Source organism: Ostrea edulis, chromosome 5 (assembly GCF_947568905.1).
Source record: "Ostrea edulis chromosome 5, xbOstEdul1.1, whole genome shotgun sequence".
NCBI lineage: Eukaryota > Metazoa > Mollusca > Bivalvia > Ostreida > Ostreidae > Ostrea > Ostrea edulis.
The window spans coordinates 8511413-8532860 of NC_079168.1; the positions used below are offsets into that span (position 1 = coordinate 8511413).

The 21448-nt window shown below is 33.9% G+C and overlaps 1 protein-coding gene across 9 annotated transcripts in view; it reads left to right on the forward strand.

The window, feature by feature from the left end:
• Positions 1-21448, forward strand: part of LOC125649176 (vasodilator-stimulated phosphoprotein-like) — a 30496-nt gene that overhangs the window by 7797 nt on the left and 1251 nt on the right. For 4 of the 9 annotated variants that reach the window (XM_056167174.1, XM_048876452.2, XM_056167175.1 and 1 more), the window contains exons 2-11: positions 5922-6087; positions 7269-7434; positions 8896-8968; positions 10324-10370; positions 13904-14184; positions 15212-15364; positions 16060-16187; positions 16677-16787; positions 19415-19560; positions 19877-21448. The exon at positions 19877-21448 is cut by the window's right edge and continues 1251 nt beyond it. In XM_056167174.1, coding sequence (XP_056023149.1) covers positions 5922-6087; positions 7269-7434; positions 8896-8968; positions 10324-10370; positions 13904-14184; positions 15212-15364; positions 16060-16187; positions 16677-16787; positions 19415-19560; positions 19877-19905 — 1300 coding nt within the window. In that variant the 3' untranslated portion in view covers positions 19906-21448. Of the gene's footprint in view, positions 1-5392; positions 5520-5921; positions 6088-7268; positions 7435-8895; positions 8969-10323; positions 10371-13903; positions 14185-15211; positions 15365-16059; positions 16188-16676; positions 16788-19414; positions 19561-19876 lie in introns of those variants that run through there. The other 5 variants (XM_056167179.1, XM_056167177.1, XM_056167176.1 and 2 more) reach the window with 3 other exon arrangements.

Below are 21448 nucleotides of genomic sequence, written 5' to 3' on the forward strand. Positions count from 1 at the left end.
TCATATTAAACATTGAAAACATGAAATAGTATATCTATAGTAATTGGTCATATTGAACAGTGAAAACATGAAATCATGCATTTATTATATAGTAATGATCATTTTAATTGATGAAAACATGAAATAGTATATCTATTGTACTGGTCATATTAACAGTGAAAACATGAAATCGTGTATCTATTATAGTAATGGTCATATTAAACAGTGAAAACATGAAATCGTGTATCTATTATAGTAATGGTCATATTAAACAGTGAAAACATGAAATAGTATATCTATTATAGTAATGGTCATATTAAACAGTGAAAACATGAAATAGTATATCTATGGTTATACCTCCCCACCCCCCACCTCTTCTAGTACCCTGAACCAATAGTGACAACACGAGCGTGCTACAATGTAACCACTGAGACATATGGCTGCATGCCTTACCCACGACATTATCAATCTCTTCATTCTGTCCCCAGATCATCTGACTTTTCTGTTTGAATTTATATTGTTTTAGATTAATTCTGAAGGTCGGCCATTTAATTTCATAATCTAATGACATCCTGCTTATTGCAGGAGACTGTGATTTTGCATTAACCAGGAACACATGAATCGGTTGTGATTATTTAACATGAGGCTGTCCATGCTTTAACCTTAAACCTGGTGTTGTTCAATGGCTGTGATGTTTGTCATATTTAAGATGTCAGGAGGCTCACATTACTGCATCACAAACGCATTCTACACATTTCACATTACCCACATCATTTCTCAGGTAACAGAGAGGTATGTTTACACCTGAAAAGGCTCTGCATACCTAAACTGAGAGATGAAAACAACAGTGAAACCTTCTGAAGAAATACAAAGGAAATGGCAAAGATTACGTGGACTATGTTGAAAGTCTTGTAATGTGACATGAAAGCTAGATTTTCACATTCAGGTTCTCCGTGATAGGTTACACAGTCCTATATAATCATAGGTATAAACCCCACACTTTCCTGTTTACACATGGAAACTCAAAATTTTATTTGAGTTATTACTTCCTGAAGCACCAAGTGCTAAAATGTGATTTTGAACATGGGTCATTATCAAGTTTTCAATCTTCACTAGGTATATATTACAGATACCACTGATTTGGGCTGGACATGTAATGAATCTTCGGGACACTGTTATGAAAATCCCAGTATACAACCACTAAATACTGTGTATACATTTTTCCTGAGAAATAAGTGACAGTATGTGGTATTTTAATGAGAGTACATTTACCGTACTTTGCTAGCTATATTCTTTTTTGTGTGTGTGTGGAATGTGCACTCCATCCATCACACTTGATATTGATCTGACTGTTGCTGTTATGAGAGACACAGTATCAGTTTTGAATTAATGTTCTATAGGTTATTGTAATGGCTTTGTATTAAAATTACATATATGTGGACGTGTAATAGCTTTTCACAGGATCAAGATACACATTTATAGCTACGGTAATAAAAATTTAGCTTAAGCATAGCCTCGAGTTAGCTTTTTAAATCAAAACTTGGTAGTCTGCCTGCAGAGTCATGTCAAAAATATTTACATTTGCAATGTTTTTGCCATTGATGTCTATACAAATTGTATAATGGTCATTTCCCTGGGAATGCGCAGCACTTTATAAACAATGTGTGTATGAATACAGATATTGTACATCTAGATTTTAATGGCTGGTAATTCCAAAAGAAATGAAAGTAGAATGTAAATAACAGAAATAAACTTTCTTTTTAAAAAAAGTAAAAAGCTGGGCGGGCATACTTTTCATGAAGCGATAACATGCTTTTTTCATGAAGCAACAGCGTGCTTTTTTCATGAAGCGATAACGTGCTCCATGAAGTATACTGCCATGAAACGTCGCAGTTCACACTTTCATGTATTTTCAAAACTGAAATTTAGTTTTATAAATAAATAATATTTAATCAAAATACTTTTTAAATGATGTTATTAGTTATTCATTGAGGAGATGAAATTTAGATGTGAATTAGTCAGGGTTTGAATTGACTAGCAACCTAAAGCAGCTACATAACCAGACAATTTTTATCAAAGTAGAAAATTTTTAGAGTTTTTTTTTTTTAGGACTCTGATAAACTTTTTATAATAGGTAGCTGTTTAGTCTATCCCAATTTTTTTCCTGGAAGATCTACAAGGCACAGTTCTTCTGGTTATATGAAAGGGAAAACAGATACTGAAATCTGATACGACCTAGTTAGCATTGAGACCCATGTGGTCATTGTTTTTATAGTAAAGATTTTAGTAAGATTGAAGGTAATTTAATTTGCCTGTTTAATTTGTCACTGATTAAATTTGGTAAATTGTAATATTATAATTAGCACTTTTATTTGGATAAGCCTTGTGTAGTTAATGTTATGATGACATTTCAGTCCAAATTATTGAAATTAGAATCAGTCTCAATGGGTAGGGAGAATCAATCACTGGAAGTGCTGGCAAATGATGGGGTAGTTATAAGATTACATCAGCTTACTTCACACTTCTGGGGTAAGGGGAGACAATTAAAGGTTTATTCCCACTTAGCCAACATTTTGAAAAATCCTATTCCCACATACCCAACATTTTGATTTTTACACCTGAGTGATCAGCAAGCTATAGTCTGTTTTCACAGGTAAATGTTTTACCTGAGAAGGACTTGCTTTAAAATAATATGAAAACAAATAAACAAAAGCATATATTTATGTTAAAAAATGGTTATGAATGTTAGGTAACATAAATACATATAAAAGTATTATACTGATTGATAAATAAATCTACTTTTCAATATCCAGATTTGTACATGTAACATATAATTGTAAAACAAAAAATTGAAATTATCTGTTATGACATAAAAAAAAAGATTAATTGTGTAAAAAAAAAAAAAAATGAAAATAAATAAAATCTTGAAAAGAAATATAGATCTGCATTTCTTTTAAACAAGTTTTTACATTAACCCTATTATAGACCTGATTAGAATAGTGTACATAGTAATAATTATTTATGGTTTAAATTGGATGTATAATTACTAAATTGAGATTAGATTGCTGTTCTCAAAGAGTATTTGCTAGATAGACATAATTATGATCACTGATTTACAGAATCACAAGCCTGAAAATTATGAGATCTTAATTATTTTCTGGACTTTTTACATTAACCCTATTATAGACCTGATTAGAATAGTGTACATAGTAATAATTATTTATGGTTTAAATTGGATGTATAATTACTAAATTGAAATTAGATTGCTGTTCTCAAAGAGTATTTGCTAGATAGACATAATTATGATCACTGATTTACAGAATCACAAGCCTGAAAATTATGAGATCTTAATTATTTTCTGGACTGTCTTGATTGAGATTAGATTGCTGTTCTCAAAGAATATTTGCTAGATAGGCATAATTATGATCACTGATTTACATAATCACAAGCCTGAAAATTATGAGATCTTAATTATTTTCTGGACTGTCCATTTTTTCAAAAAAAATCATTTTAAAGAAAAATGGCCAATCTACAGGTGCAAGTCAACTTTTTAGAGAACGGTAGAGGAGGATTTTATCTTCTTAATGGTGGATATAAGTATTCAGTGAGGACAAGACGCAACGACCGAACATATTGGAGATGTGTAGACTGACAGTGCCCTGTTACAGTTGTTACAGTGGACAACATCCTTGTGTCTTTTGGACGGCCTCACAATCATGAAGGGGACTTCATTGGTTTGGCAGCAGAATCCTTCGTCAGCAAAGTGAAGAAAAGATGCAGAGATGAAGCAGCACCCATACCCTCTATATATGATGAAGAGTTAGGAGCACTGCGGAATGCTGACTGTGATGACACTGTGGTAGACATGATTAAACAGATCCCTACTTTTCAATCCTGTAAGTCTGTGCTGTACCGAAGTCGAGGGAAAATGATGCCCAAACTTCCCACCACACAAGAGGAAATCAACCTCCAGGATTCATGGACGGAGACCTCTGCCCGTGAGAGATTCCTGTTATGTGACGACAGAGATGAAGCAGGAAACAGAATAATTGTGTTTGCCACTGATGCCAGTCTTCAGAGACTTTGTGCATGATAAAACAAAATAACTAAATAAATATTTAATGTTTATCATTTGAAACTTGGTATTTTTTAGGTACATTAACGTTAAGCTATACTTTAAAGTAATTGATTTACAAAATTAAGATTAAAAAGACAAAGAAGACAAACTATTATATATCCAGCAAAATAAAATTCATAAATAGAAGGAAAACAAACCAGCTCATTATTTAAAAAAGATAATTTTTAAAGTTATTTGATTATAGAAATCATAATATCATTAAATGAATTATTTAAAAAAGGGACAGAATCTCAATATATTCTATCATTATACATGTATATATCCTACAAAATATTCTTATTGCCTTATTCTGGTTATATCTGAAAACAGACTATAGCCTACCTGTAATTAAATTCTTTTGTTCTCTACCTGCACCCAATTCCCACTTAGCCAACACAGAGTTACCTGTATTTTTTCAAAATGTTGGCTAAGTGGGAAGACACCCAATTAAAGGGCCCACAGGGGACATAGCATGGGGTAGCATTATATCACACACAGAAAAAGAAGCAAGGATTGATGGATGAAATTATGGTGTAGCATACATATATACAAATAAGTTATGTTTACAAAGGATGCACAGAGACGTTTTATGATTAGTAATTTAATATTTATATATATAGTTAAATCCTGTCTAGGGTACATGTATTGTGTAAATGCTTTCCAAAGTCACAAAGAATTAATTTCTGTATTCTCACAAATTAGGATCCATAATATTTGTTGAAACAAGACAGTATCTTATTGAAAGGTGACAATTTAGCAAGAAATGAAAACTTCATCACCTATGTGTATCACACTTTGTAACATATTTTGTTACTTCTACCTAAACCAGTGCACACGTTTCCTGTAACCACTCGGGTGTTTTCAGGACAGGAAATATAGGATGAGTAGAGCTGTGGTTGATTTGTCGTAGTACTATTACATAATGATTATCAAATATTATACCACTCCTTTTCCACATTTTGAAATACAATACAGCCTTATACAGGTGCATTGTAAGAGTTCGTAGTAATTTAATTGTTACATTTTTACATATTGAATTTTCAGGTGTGTATTGTCAAGGCAGATCGAGAAAAAAGATAGCTTTGTCGTTGTATGTGAATCAGTTAAAGATGTCAAGCACTAAAATCTACTGAGCCATCTGTGTAGGGTCAATCACCCAATGTATAGTGGCTTTCAGAGTGTTGATTTTATTTGGGTTTTTGGTACAATGCATGAAATATTGTGTTTCATTGATAAAGTACATTTGTGAATTAAAAAGATATATGGACTATGAAGCGTTGACATTTGTTTTAAAGTTGTACAAAGTGGTTGAGTGTGTAGCCTCTTAAGGTGATTTGCTGAGATTTAGCGAGTTCTAAAAGCGTAGCGAAATAATGAAGGACTTTTCGGCTAATATGTACTTCTACACCAGCCACTCAGTGAGGTAGGTTTAATATGGTGTGTGTTGTTCAAGGTGATAATTGAATGGATTATCATCATCATGGCTGCATGTTTTTGTCAGCTAGACCCTGAGGTCGGATTTGTGGACTCTCCTAAATTCAAATGCAAATTAACCTCATTTATACATTAAGAACACCATGGGAAAAGAACATGATGAAAGTCGGGGCTACTCCGCATTCTTATGAAAAGCTGTTGGTATCTTCCAAGATTTCAGTTGACAGAAATATATATATCAGTTTTGCACTGTAACATACAAATATTCAAACAAGTTTAAGACTAGTTTTCAAATGTATTTTACTAGCAGACTAATCCTCCTTTAACCATTCAGAGTTCAGGGATGGGATGAAAGCAATGTATTTTATATTTCGTGTGTTTTTATCTTCAGTGAGGTCCCAATAGCTTCAGGCCGAGCCAGTGTCATGCTGTATGACGATGCCGCAAAGAAATGGGTGGCTAGCGGTACATCACAAGGGCTATCCAAAGTTCAGATATATCGACACACAACCAACAACACATTTAGAGTTGTGGGCAGGAAATTACAGGACCATGAGGTGTGTGTGTACACTGTGTTTTATTTGTACAGAAGTAACCCTTGCTTCTAGATAGCGCAGGTTTAGTGATTGAAAATACTGTAGCAGCAACTGCTATATATATACTTAATCAGATACCACCATTTGATGCAGTTGTCATTGCCCTGAAACATTTCTTCCTCCTACACTAGTCCACGAAATCATAGTATTCCATAAATTTTTATCGCCCACCGCAACGCGGAAGGGGACTCTCCAACATAAAAATACTGGTGTCCATCCGTTCATCCAACTTGATTTTTTGGACACAACTCTTCTGAAACCGCTCCATGGATTTTGTTAAAATTTTGTAGGATTATTAGTCACTATATCATGTGATGCTGTCATTTTAATTTGATAATTTTATAGGAGTTATGGGACTTTTGTGCTTCAACCTTCTTTTTTTTTTGTGGGGGGGGGGGGGGAGACATATGGCTACACGTAGCAATTTTGTTTAATACATATTACTGTAAACCAGCTTTTATTCAAGTGCAGGAAATTTTTGCCAGGTTGTCACCAATATTCCTCATCACGAATTAGTCCTTTAAAGGGACTGATTCACGATTTTCTTCCAAATTTTGTTCTTCACTTTAAATAATCAAAATCTACAGTCTCATAATGTTTAGATGGTTTCACTAAAAAATTTAGGTTATTCATCATGACAGAAGCTCATTATAGATAGTTTATTATTTGTTTTGGAAAAAAAAATTGAGGTGTGTTATTGTTTACGGAGTTTTCAAAATGAATGGATTTTCATCCAAGTTTATCATATATCACATCTCAAGTATTCGTTAGGTAAAATGTGTCATTTAAAAGTTAAAATTTGTGATTGTACAATATGAAGATGCTTTAAATTACAAAATTAACGTTTCACTGGTTTGTTTGTTTACATAAAAAGACCCGAGTCCTTGTTTACATAACACAGAATCAAAGCTAAAATATTGCTCTTATCCTTGCACTCAGACCGTCCAAATTTTGGTTGTCAACATTAAATGAGCTATATTGTAAATTTTTAACATAAAAAATGAAAAACATTTCTTTCGAAAAACGTGAACCAGTCCCTTTAATGTCTCTCGCATTTGTTGAAGATTATATCTATGTGAAATAGTGACATCATATAAGGGTCCCGGGAGACTAGCATTAAACACCATGTTGGTATCTTTCAGGTGGTTATCAACTGTGCAATTATACGTGGATTGAAATACAACCAAGCCACACCTACATTTCATCAATGGCGAGATAACCGTCAAGTATACGGTTTGAACTTTGCCAACAAGGAGGATGCAGAATCCTTTGCTGGGGCGATGGCTACTGCTTTAGAAACTATAAACAGTAAGACTATTAAAGTTTTCAACATGTTCAGTGGGATAAACAATAGGGAAAAAATGCAATCATACTTTTGGAATCCTGAAATTGTGTGCATGTTAATGAGTATTTAGAGCATAAAACGAAAGTCCATCCTTGTATTACACTGCTGACCATGCACTGTACACTATATCTGTATGAGGAGCAAGTATGTCTACCCCTTCCAAGGGGAGACATTGTTTTTGTATTTTCTATATGTCTGTCACAAAATCTTGTGAACTCTCCTATATGGTTTATCTGATAGAATTGAAACTTTTTACAATACTTAATTGCCGTTTGCAGATGTGCATAGTGTCAGAACAGGACGATCCAATTGTTATCCTTAAAGTTAAAGTGGATCTAAGAGGGAAGCAGGGTGTAAAATAGCTTGTGAGCACTTATCCTCCTATATGGCTGATCAGATAGCCTTGGGATTTTGTACATTCATTTTTCTGATCCAGGGATCTAATAATTTCCTACAATTTACAATGAATCAAAGAAGAGTGTTTTGGTTTTTTTCATGTACAGGGGTTTGTTCACTTTCCTACTGGTACTTCAGCATAACAGTCATTATTATACCCCCCGCAACAAGTTGTGGGGGGGTATACTGGAATCGGGTTGTCCGTCTGTCTGTCTGTCCGTCCGTCCGTCCATCCGTCTGCAGACGCAATGGTTTCCGGGCTCTAAAGCATTATCCTTTCCACCTATCGTCACCATATCATATATATGGACTACCCATGGGATGAAGATGTTCCCTATTGATTTTGGGGTCAAAAGGTCAAAGGTCAAGCGCACTGGACATCGAAGTAGCAATATGGTTTCCGGGCTCTAAAGCGTTATCCTTTCCACCTACAGTCACCATATCATACATATGGACTACCCATGGGATGAAGATGTTCCCTATCGATTTTGGGGTCAAAAGGTCAAAGGTCACACGCACTGGACATCGAAGTAGCAATATGGTTTCCGGGCTCTAAAGCATTATCCTTTCCACCTACAGTCACCATATCATACATATGGACTACCCATGGGATGAAGATGTTCCCTATCGATTTTGGGGTCAAAAGGTCAAAGGTCACGTGCACTGGACATCGAAGTAGCAATATGGTTCGGTTTGTCATGCCATTTGTTTTTTACACCCAGAAAAGAGGTAGTTTATACCTATTACCAACACCCTTTGGGAGATTGGGGTAAGCATGGGGTATTCTTAATGAGCATTGCTCACAGTACCTCTTGTTATTTTTGTATTATATACAACAGTGACGTTAGTCACATCAATGTTAATCTTTTTCTATCTTCTTCCTCAGTGCACAAAGTGCAGCTCATAATGTCTATATTCCTGCTCATGTTTTCTCCTCCATACCATACCATACATTAAGGGGAGGTGGGGAGTAATGGTGGTGTAATTTGAATCACTTTCATATTCCTCGGTGCATTTTTTATTTGTAGATGTTGGGAGACCAGGTCCCCCAGTGATGCCTCCCCCGGGGGTACCAGCACAGCCCCAGCAGAATGGCCCAGAGTAAGTAAAACTAACAGTGAAAACTGTCTACTGTGGTAGTTCAAAAGTACTGTGGTAGTTACGTGGTAGTGGTTCGCGTAAATTACCCTCGGTAAATAAACTGTAAATTCTGTTATCTGATGCACCGAGTCTTCCCTTTGTTTGTGATAATGAAGTTCTATGAAAACTGTGATTTGTATGGATCACAAAAACATAGTGATTGTTATGTCTTTAAACCTATTTTTTGTGATAATATTCTGTAGTCTTTGATATAACCTTGTTGATTGTAAATCAAATTCTTTTACTCCAGTGAACCAAAGGAAGAGTGAGTGTAGAGTTTGGTTATAAAGTTGTTACGTTGTTAAACATGTTTTATAAACTTCAATTATACATGCATATAACTAACAGCAGTGAAGTACACACACACCATGTTACTTTAATAATTGTGTTTTGTTCACGTTTGATTGCACAAGATCTGGGGTAACACTTGTGTGTGGAAAATGTATATAGGGCATCTTTCACCCCTTTCTAATCTTTCCTCAATTCTAGATTGGATGAATTTAATTTACTCATTACCCAGAATCATTTTGGGTAATTTAAAATGGAAAGATGTAATTTTTTTATGCATTGGGGTGAAAATTCCCCTGTGTACTACAACATCATAGACAATCCAAAATCTGTCATCACTTTAACATCCGGAAGGGGAGGGGGGGGGGGGTATTAGACCAGAATTTGTCATCTCTTTAACTAAGTCAAGGAGAGGAATATATTTGTATTAAACCAGAATCTAGAAGAATTGCTAACACTTTGATTGTTTGGTTTTGTTTTGTGGGTAAATGTATTTTTAAAAAAAGAACTGGTATAACAGGGATTAATGGTACATGGTAGAATAAGTTGCTGTGGTACAGTGTATATATTTAAAACCAAAAACATAACCAGAAGCAATTTAACAAAATTGTGGCAGCCATTTATTTCTGAAACAGAAGGAATGAAGAAATAATAATTGGGTTTAGAAATGCATGATTTGTGGAATTAGGTCTTCAAAACTTTTGTCTTTATTATTTAAAATGAGGAATGAAACATTTAATTTAATTTCCTCAGAATTGCATACGCCTGATTAAAGTTGTAGTTTGTAGTATTTTATTGCTATGATGGCCTACAATGCAGTTTAAACTGTAAAAGTCATTTAAAGTGATCTTATAATCCTCAAAATTGTGTCCCAATACTTTGATCTGTTTTGTGCAAATAGAATTTTGATATTGGTAATGATAGTTCTTTGTGATAGAAAGATGATAACCATATTCTCATGTAGCTTTTCGATACACTTGCCGATGAGTGACTATTTCACCGAGTAAGTATCTGTTCTGTCATTTTAGTACTGGGGACTATCAAAGACACCAGCGACATCCATCTGGAGGTGCTCGTAAGTTTTATGTTTATCATTTACTGGACATTTCTATATGTACATATGGAGGTGCTTGTAAGTTTTGTTTATCATTTACTGGACATTTCTATATGTAAATATGGAGGTGCTTGTAAGTTTTGTTTATCATTTACTGGACATTTCTATATGTAAATATGGAGGTGCTTGTAAGTTTTATGTTTATCATTTACTGGACATTTCTATATGTAAATATGGAGGTGCTTGTAAGTTTTATGTTTATCATTTACTGGACATTTCTATATGTAAATATGGAGGTGCTTGTAAGTTTTATGTTTATCATTTACTGGACATTTCTATATGTAAATATGGAGGTGCTTGTAAGTTTTTTGTTTATCATTTACTGGACATTTCTATATGTAAATATGGAGGTGCTTGTAAGTTTTATGTTTATCATTTACTGGACATTTCTATATGTAAATATGGAGGTGCTCGTAAGTTTTTTGTTTATCATTTACTGGACATTTCTATATGTAAATATGGAGGTGCTTGTAAGTTTTGTTTATCATTTACTGGACATTTCTATATGTAAATATGGAGGTGCTTGTAAGTTTTGTTTATCATTTACTGGACATTCCTATATGTAAATATGGAGGTGCTTGTAAGTTTTATGTTTATCATTTACTGGACATTTCTATATGTAAATATGGAGGTGCTTGTAAGTTTTATGTTTATCATTTACTGGACATTTCTATATGTAAATATGGAGGTGCTCGTAAGTTTTGTTTATCATTTACTGGACATTTTATGTAAATATGGAGGTGCTTGTAAGTTTTATGTTTATCATTTAGGCCACACCAATTTGTAAAATAGTTCTTCGGATTTTCAAACAAAAAAAGTGAGGCGAGAGGGCGAAATTATTTTACAAATATTATTTTTAATTTTGGAGATAAAAATTATGAGGCGAGCGAATACAAGAAATATAAATATTTTTAATTGAATTAAGTGTGATTTTAAAAAGCGGGCGCCTAAAAATAAAGATCTTAAATCATCAGATATCATTTGTTTACCACATAAACTTAATATCTTTCAACTTATTTTCTTTATACCTAATACATGTACTTTGTAACATTAATTGATAAGGTCTTTTTGAAGCATTTTATTTTAGTTTCATTTCTACAAACTTTCGATTCAGAGATATGCATATTGCTAGGGACACATCCAGTTTTGACATTCATTGCAAATGCAATATCCATTGCATCGCTTTGAACATTTTCTTGAATTTTGATATGACATCACCAAACCTTTTGTGAATTTGTCGTTAACTGTCGGTCCGGTTTAAAATAGTCATCGATCAGTACCCCTTGCTTGTTGTAAGAGGCGAATAAATGGGGCGGTCCTTCAGATAGGACTGCAAAAACTGAGATCCTTGTCACAGCAGGTTTGGCACGATAAAGATCCCTCAGTGCCATAAGCGCTGAGCATAGGCCTAAATTTTGCAGCCCTTCACCGACAATGGTAACGTCTTCATGTGAGTGAAATATTCTCAAGAGAGACTTCAGTCAATATATAGGCTAATCAAACAATCAATCATATGCTATCAATGTTCTCTAAATAGTGGCATCGAATAGCGCTTCAAAAGTTTCATCGGCTTCCAGTTCGATTCCAGCATAAGGAACAACTTCCAATCCAGTGTTATGAAGTATCGTACATATTAAGATAGCCATCATGAATAACTTAACCGTATTACACTGTTAGGAAATTTCTCGAGAGCCCGCGCTTCTGTCATTTGTCAGCATATACATCAAGGTTATTTGTGCGCTTGTTGTAAAAACTAAAAAAAATATTTACGGATATTTTTGAACACGCGGGCGGATATTATTTTTTGATAATATTATAATTTGGATTTGTTACAAATAGAAGCGGCGAATCCGACGAACTAGATTACAAATTGGCATGGCCTTACTGGACATTTCTATATGTAATTATGGAGGTGCTTGTAAGTTTTGTTTATCATTTACTGGACATTTCTGTATGTAAATATGGAGGTGCTTGTAAGTTTTATGTTGATCATTTACTGGACATTTCTTTATGTAAATATGGAGGTGCTCGTAAGTTTTGTTTATCATTTACTGGACATTTCTATGTTACACATCTATGATGATAGGGGCACTAAGCTTGTTTAAGACTTGTACTACTAATTCTGTTTATAGTTTCACTGCTGATCTTCACATTCGTAGTGTTCATAATAAAATCAATGAATTCTTCTGGATTTTTCATAGTGTTCCTAATAAAATCAATTAATTCTTCTGGATTTTTCATAGTGTTCCTTTTTTATGTCCCCGAGATTAAAGATCGGGAGGGGGGGGGGGCATATTGTTTTTGTCCTGTCTGTAATTCTGTAATCATGTCTGAAACTTTAACCTTGCTAATAACTTTTGAACAGTAAGTGATAGAGCTTTGATATTTCACATGAGTATTCCTTGTGACAAGACCTTTCCGTTGGTACTAAACCTTTTGACCTTGACATTTGACCTACTTTTAATTTTTTTTTTTTTTTTTTACATTGGTCATAACTTCTAATTGGTAAATATTAGAGCTTTCATATTGTACATGAGCATTTCTTGTGACAATATCTTTCTACTGGTACCAAGATATTTGTCCTTGTGACCTTGGCCATCTTCGGAATTGGCCTTTTATCGGGGGCATTTGTGTTTCACAAACACATCTTGTAAAATCTATTAATTCCTCTGGATTTTTCATAGTGTTCCTTTTTAAAATCGATTAATTCCTCTGGATTTTTCATAGTGTTCCTTTTTAAAATCGATTAATTCCTCTGGATTTTTCATAGTGTTCCTTTTTAAAATCGATTATTTCCTCTGGATTTTTCGTAGCGTTCCTAATAAAATCAATGAATTCCTCAGAATTTTATGATTGACTTTACACAGTGCATGTTATAGATTAGATGTAGTAAATAATGAGTATGAAATATGTATCAAAAATATGAAATGATTACTTTGGTATTCTAATTCGATTCATTTGGCAGGAAAATATTCATATAAAAATTGATGTAGGTATTTAAAATGTAGCTATTTCTAAAGACTGAAATCATGACTTCCATTTAGGAATAATAGTGCAGACTAACTCCAACATCAGTTCTGCAGATATTACTGAAAATATCATTTTCAACATTGATCTTGTAATATGCTTGCACTGTGAGAAATATTAATAGTACAGGTGACTCGAGATAACTCGAAGTATTTAAAAACAATATTTTCTATTAGATAACTTTAAATCATATCGAAGTAATGAAATTATAACCAAACCAAATTTTTTGTTCAGTTTATTCCTATTAAAGACCATTCATCATTAATGTTTAAATTGCTAAGACCATCCATCATTAACGCATTGCTCTACATTGAATTCTAGACGTGTGTAATTGTTTCATTCGTATTTTACAGTCTGCATTGCTGCTACTATAGACCTGTGTGTAATCGTTTTAATTTGTATATTTACGGTCAGCTTTGCGGCTACTCTAGACCTGATTGTAATTGTTTTAATTTGTATATTTACAGCCCCTCCACAGTACAGGGAACCACAACCAGTGGCCCCTACGCAACACCACACTCCTCCCCAGATGCCACCTCAGCCACCTGGACCTCCTTCAGCTCCTGCAGCACCACCGGCACCAGCAGCACCACCGGCCCCTCCGGCTCCCCCAGCCCCACCACCCCCTTCTGCTCCAGGGGCACCCCCAGCCCCACCCCCACCTGGACCCCCCAAGGCTCCAAGTGGAGGTGGCGGTGGTGGAGGATTAGCTGCCGCACTGCAGTCAGCTAAACTAAAGAAAACAGCTGTAAGTAACTAATACACGTACAAGTGTGTTTTGTGTTGTAGCATTAGGAGGCGTTATCAGTGTGGAAAAATAGGGTAGTGCTAACATGATTTACTTTCCATTTTTATGTTGTATGTATTCAAGATAAGACTTATATCTTTTTACTCTGAAAAGGTAATGTAGCGATACATGGTACAATGATGCTGGTAAATAGAAAGTATGTTTATAATTAGAATTTTACACAGCTGGCCTATTTAAAATTTACAAAATTCATGATCACTGCCAATTCAAATAAGATGTATAAAATTATTCATGTTAAAGGCATTCTAAAAGTTTTTGTATAATTTACCAAATTAATACATACATCTGTATGTCCAGGAATTCACAAAACTGAGCTATTTGTTTTGATGCTGTGCAAGCATCCTTTATTAGAAATTCGATATATTTCATTGAGAGCATCGTCCTACCTTTACGTTATTGGCAGGGTATGTTAATATTTTACATCATTATAGATTTCTGTCTTGATGCTTCAAATTATTTGATAAAGCTGAAAGTGGCTATTGTTGTGTACTGTTTTTGATTTTTATAGAATGTACAGGCTTAATATTCATTTATCATTAGAATATCCTTAGTTTTAACATTAACCAATAGAGGTCAAGGTTTGTTTATACTTTTATTATTGTTGTAAAATTAAGTATTGCATAACATTAGGTTTGTTTATACTTTTAATTGATGTTTAGAATTTGTAACTTCATTTGACAGTACTTAATCTCAGTTTAATGATGAAGTGCACTGGTGATGTGATCTCAAGCGGAGTTTGAAATCTATGTTCCATTGTTATATATACAGGTTTAACTACAGTGAAATTGCTCACGACTTTGAGAGACTATTGAGATCTCTCAACCTTTTTATTTTGAATTATTTCTCGAGTTATGATGACATTTACATTTACAATTTTGTAGTCACATTTGAGTTGTGTTTATTTTAGGACTTATTTGCAGAGGAAGGCAAAAGATGACCATGGAATTATTGTATTTTTCTTCTGTAGAATGAGGAAAGTGGTGGAGGTATACCATCCAACAGTAGCAGTGCCAGCAGCAGTGGAGGAGGAGGAGGAGGGGGTGGGGGAGGAGGGGGTGACTTCATGAGTGACCTCGCCAAAAAATTAGCTATGAGGAAGAAAGCTTCTCAGGGTGACACGGTAGGTGTTTTTAACCTTGTATTTGTCCTAGTTTTTATGTTAACATATTGGAAACGTACCTGTATAACAGAAAATAAAATGAGATAGTAAAAGTTTTCGAGCCCTGCGATATGGCAGATGCCCTATCGTAATCACTCTGTCTGTCTGTCCATCCCTCAGCACTTTCTATGATACCCAATAACTTAATTAAGTTTTTGTGGGAAGACCTTCATAAATTTCATACATAATACTTGGATAAGGCAGAGGAAAACTCCTTTAAATTTCAGATTTATCAACTTTGTCGTTATGGAGTTATGGGACTTAGAATTTGTTAACACTAATAAGATAATAGCACTATCTATGGCACGTAATTAATAGTTTGAGATTACTTGAGAAGATAACTATAGAATTTAAAAGTAATGCTTGGATTAGGAAGATTTTCAGATGTAATAGTTATGTCATTACAGAGTTACGGGATATAGAATTTTGTATTTCAAAATATTCATTGTGGGGCCTTTCTTGTCAGTGTTCGACTCTAGGTGTTCATTTAACTCTTATTTCAGAATACTAGAATGAATTCCCATGATTACAATGTTTGTCCCATGATTACAATGTATGTCCCATGATTACAATGCATGTCCCATGATTACAATGTATGTCCAAGAATACATGTAAGTGAATGACTCAGACTTTATTTCTTGAACCACATTTTGTAGCCCAGTAATGAGGCGTCTAATCCCCCGGAGGATAGAAGTAAGCGAGGGGGATCACACCCCCCACCCCCCGCCCCAACCCCAAACAAGATCATGAATGGAAGCACAAGCTCACCAACACCAGCGAGAAAGTAAGCCTGTACAAAAATTCTGAAGTTTTGGCTGTTTTCATTTTCTTTTTATTAGAAATGTGTCTGCTCTTGTAAGCAGTTTTTACTTGCAAATGTATTTTCAGTGTTTTTTAGCTTACAAAATCATCATCTACATCCAATATATGTTTGAAATTAGGCAGAAATAGCGCATTGCTTTGTATATGTATTTTATGGCTAAATTGTGCTTTTTTGTTTTTTACACGTAGCCTCAAGACCATAAACTGAGAATAGACTTGAATCAAAATATTTTGATTATTTATATCATAGGATTTATTTAGCACAGCTGTTTAGAAATCTGTTGGTTTATAAAAAGAAAATCAAATGCAAACATATACTGAAAAGTTTATTTGTTCATGAAAATTATTTCAAAATTTAGCTGGATTTGAAATTGAGACGTCTCTGGTCTTGAGGCCTATTTGTTGCATCCTATGTATGAAACTGATTCCTGATGTGTCTTGGTGTTGATAGTCCTGCTAGTACCCTCCCCAGGAATTTTGCCAGGACATCCTCCACCACAGACACTTCAAATCGAATTTCAGGAGAAGTTCAAAAACGCCCTCCGATAAATAAAGTGTTTTCGTGAGTTTTAATCACAGCAGCAATTTCATTCAATTCTCATCCCAATTTCTAGTTCTGATGAGCAGCAATTAGATAGGCTTATGCAGAGTCTTCGTGCATTTGGGTTTGTTTTGAAATGAATGGAAACTATTTACACGTACTATATACTGTATGAGTTCATGCTGTTTGTATACCAGCTTCTCATCGCTTGTGTTATTCAACTTGTTTTCTGTTCAGTCTAATGTTTTCTTTTGTTGAAGAATGCTACTAAAATGTATCATTCACATTGCATAACATGTACATTTACTCTGATATTGTCTTCTTACACAAACTCTTGTGACGATTTTAATTTGTAATTATGATTTTGTGCAATTAAGGTAGGTAAATACTATTAGAAATTTCTGTCAATCAAAGTTTTTTTTCATTTAAATAACTTTAACAACTCATAAACTAACTAAAAAGCCCATATAAGACATACCTTTGCAGGTTTATTTTTATACTATGTGCTACAGAGTACATATACCCCCAAATGCAAAAGCCAAATTCTAACACAAGAATGCATCATCTCATGTTTTATTAAAAATATGCACCAAAGCACATCATATTAAGCTATAATATATAAAATCCAATAGCTATTCATTTACTGAGAGAATTTTTAAAGATATTCAATTGAAAACATACACAATTGCTGTTTAATCTGCTCACATCCTTCAGAAAAAAATCACAGAATATCGCAATTTTGAAAAATTCTCAAAATCTAAATTGTTTACATGCCAGTTTTTCTTTAAAAATATATAGAATTCTATCTAAGGTTAACAAAAAAACATATTTTACCATAGTTGACCAGAGATATTTTTGCAAAATGGTATCTTGAATATGTAAACCCCCATTTTTAAATTTAAGTTTTACAATTATTCTTTGCACACTTTGAAAATAGTAAATTGTAACAGCAAATACAGTCTTAAAATCAAGATTAACAGAATATGACAATATACATGTACATATATATATGTAAAACATACTGAAAATTTTGTCCTACCAGACAATTAGAACACAAGGAGTGGGGAGGGGGGGTGCACCCCCACCCCTTCCCTTTTCTCACAATTTTTTTGATGTGTGTGTTATTCTTTTTTTGTTTGGCTATCAATCATATAATACATAAAACTACATACATGCTATCTCATACTTATAGAAAAAATAAATATAGTGTAACATATATGTAGATTCTAGCAACTACAGCTCATGTACAAATAATTTTGTTTCTTGAAAGTACTTGTGAAGAAGAGTTCAAATATTCAACAACTTTGCTGATGATTTTCTGAGGATTTATAAGTCTGGGTTTCTTTGAACCAAACACACTCCCTGAAATTCAGTGTGAATTCCACTGTGAGGATCACAACTATGTATGATTTTTAACTTGTTCAGGCTTAGATTGCAAGCTATGAGCCTTTTAAGCCTATGAGCCTTTCAATGTAGATATTACATTGCTTTGTACCATTGGAGCTAGTGAGGACTTCACACTATAATAATTCATGGTAAATATATCTAAGATTCACATTTGAATGCTAAATTTGACTCGTACAATTCTCGTAAACTACAAACATCAAACAAAGAAGTTATAACTGGAACTTTCTAGTCGGTGTTTAAAATTTAAAACCGGATACGTAAAAGCACGGACTTTCCTTAAACACACAAAATCAGCAAATTCTGTACTTTTGGACAAATTTTTTATTCGTTGTAGAACACCAGGAAAAACCGCCTACACATCTCCTTAATTTGGATTGGATGATTTTTAATCTTCTAAAATTTTGTTGCTTTTTGATGAATTAAATTGAAAATTATAATGCAGATATATTTTGAGATGATTAAGGGATTAACACGATCAAACTTAGCAAGTTCAGTTGATTTTAATTGGACAATGCTTTAACTTACATACAGTATAGAGCATCTCCCCTGTAACTCAAGGAAATAAACTAAAAGTTGTAGTGTTCTTAATGAAAGTGTAGAATGAAGGATTCAATGGAACTTAATCAAAATGGCACCACTTTGTAAACAGGGGACATTTGGGGAACATATGTAATGGCCCCCATTACAATTAGAACTAGTTTGAGAACATTTTAACTCTGTGTGTATATACATGAATATATGTATGTATATATATATATATATATATATATATATATATATATATATATAAAATATAACACATATAAGACAGTATTACTTCATGTATTTAAAAATTCGGCTAATAATGTACGTTATTTACCTGAAAACTTTGGAAACATTTTATTGCGTACTCCAATTTCGCAAGAAATGTTCATATTCATTAATTAGAATTATTCAATTGACATTGATATAACATGTAAATGATAGTTGTTTAGAAGCCTTGGCAAATACCATCAACTTCAATAAAATCATTATTCTGCTTTAAACCTTACAAAATTGCTTCAATTAACTGAAAAAGGCATGCTAACTAACATTAGATGGAAGACTTTTTTGTTGAAATCATTCTTGTACTCAGAATTTCATTGGGAAATGTATGTGTAAATTTCACTTCCATGTAATTGTGTTATTTTGGAAAAAGAAACATCAGAGCAAACTCTGACAATGAATGCACAGATTACAGAGGTTCTTCTGTTTCTTCACAGACGCCAGCCTTCACTAACAGGCCAGGAGACCACCTCATCATCAGCAGGGACCAGTAACGGGCCAAGTGACCTAGAATCTCTCAAACAGGAAATCCTCACGGAAATGAGACAAGAAATGAACAAGATGAAGTCGGAGATCATTGCTGGTATGATTATAGTTTGTCATGTCAAATACTCAGAAATAAATGGACAATCTGTATCGCTGCAGGTATTCTAGATTCCATGGAGATTGATGAAGTAGGATTGTGCAAGATGTATGTATGCATTTGTGTGTACATGTGAGTGTGTATGTGTGCATGCATTTCTGTATGTGTGAGTTTTGTGTGCATAATACTTGGGAGAGATGCTCCCCTGTGATCAATGTTGACTGTAAATCATAAACACCTTCCTGTTTCCCTATTTATCAGATTAATGTCATGACAGCGTATTTTGTTGATAACCAATTATTTTGTTGTGTTGTAGCCATACAGCAGGCAATGAATGCAAGATAGAACCGGGATATCACAATTAACCAAGGGTGAATGTGTTGCTGAATGAACAGCGAGAAGCTGGAATGGATGTGAAATCAGAAAGTGTATCCCTCGGTGCTGTACTCTAACCATTGAGTGGACTTGTTAACTGGTTCCCGGACCAGAATAAACCACACTTGACTGGAGGCATTGTTAACCATGTGATGTGTGTTCTGCTTTACGATTGGCTGCTGGTATTACAACAGAATATGTGGAACGCAACACAGACACTCTTTCTCTTTCATGTTGTTTTATACTAAAACCCCAAATACTGGTGTCTAACCACATATCTTGTATTGAACAAAGTCAAAAGGAGTTTCTCAATCAAATATGTGGTACTTGCATTGTATATAAGCCACTTGTGTACACATTTAATTCTTTTTTTCAAAAAAAAAGGAGCAAAAATTTAAACTTGTGCAATGACCTATGAATGTAGTGAAGTTTTTTTGTGTTTGTATCCCAGGATGTAATGATGGATTTGAGATATTTGCCAGCTTGGCAAAACAATTTTCTCAATTTGTGTAGATATACATGCAGCATCAATGAACATATAAACTCCATGAAATTCCATGCTGTCTGTGAATCAGTTATTTTGTAGTCATGAAAGAGGGATATCAATTAAACGCATGGATGACTTACTGTATGCTTGAATCGTCCATGTTCTACGATCATATATTTTTTAATTGATGTAATATATTATATGTTATTTATACCCAAGTTGCTGCTTCAGATATCCGTTTTTACTGTAGTCTTCACATCTGATAACAATTACACTGGACGTTGTACTAACACGGGTATTCTTTTGGTATTGACTACTCAAGAAATACACATAACTCCTTGATCTGTGTCCTCGGATACAAGTTCAATATATAATATTCTTGTGATCGTAATTTTTCCTGAAACTACAGATTTACAGATGTATTTAAGGCTAACAAGCTGGCTCTTCTTTAGCAACAGTGAGAGAAAATTCTGTATAGCAGAACTCATGTTAAAAATACCCTCTGAAGTCTTGAATGTTTTCTGAGACAATTCTTGCTGGCGTGGTACTGATTTGAGTTATATCTGAAATGTAAGATTGAATGGATTAATTATGAATGTAGGTTGCTTTAAGAAAGTAAAATGATGTTTGTGGTTCAGTCTTTGTATTTTGACCCGTATCTGGAGACTCGTGTGCATGGAAGATTAAATGAATTGTAATTTCTGATTAGTTGTGAGGGTCAACTGCTGTAAGCAAATGGAGGATGTTCGCGATTTAGTCTTGTAACTTGTACGGGGACTGGAAATGTTATCTGTTATAAATGGGTAATGTCGCACATTATGATGTAGTCTTCTGTGGAATTTTATTAATGTGGCCAGGAATTTAAAAAAGAAATTGTGAAGAAAACTGTTTCCAAAGGAACTGTAATATGTACATGTACCAGAAAATGCTGTTCATTCATTTTTTTTTTTTTTTTTTTTTTGCTCAAGTACCTAGTTTTAGCTTGATTATATTGGATCTCAAAAATATTATCCGTAATGTGCAATG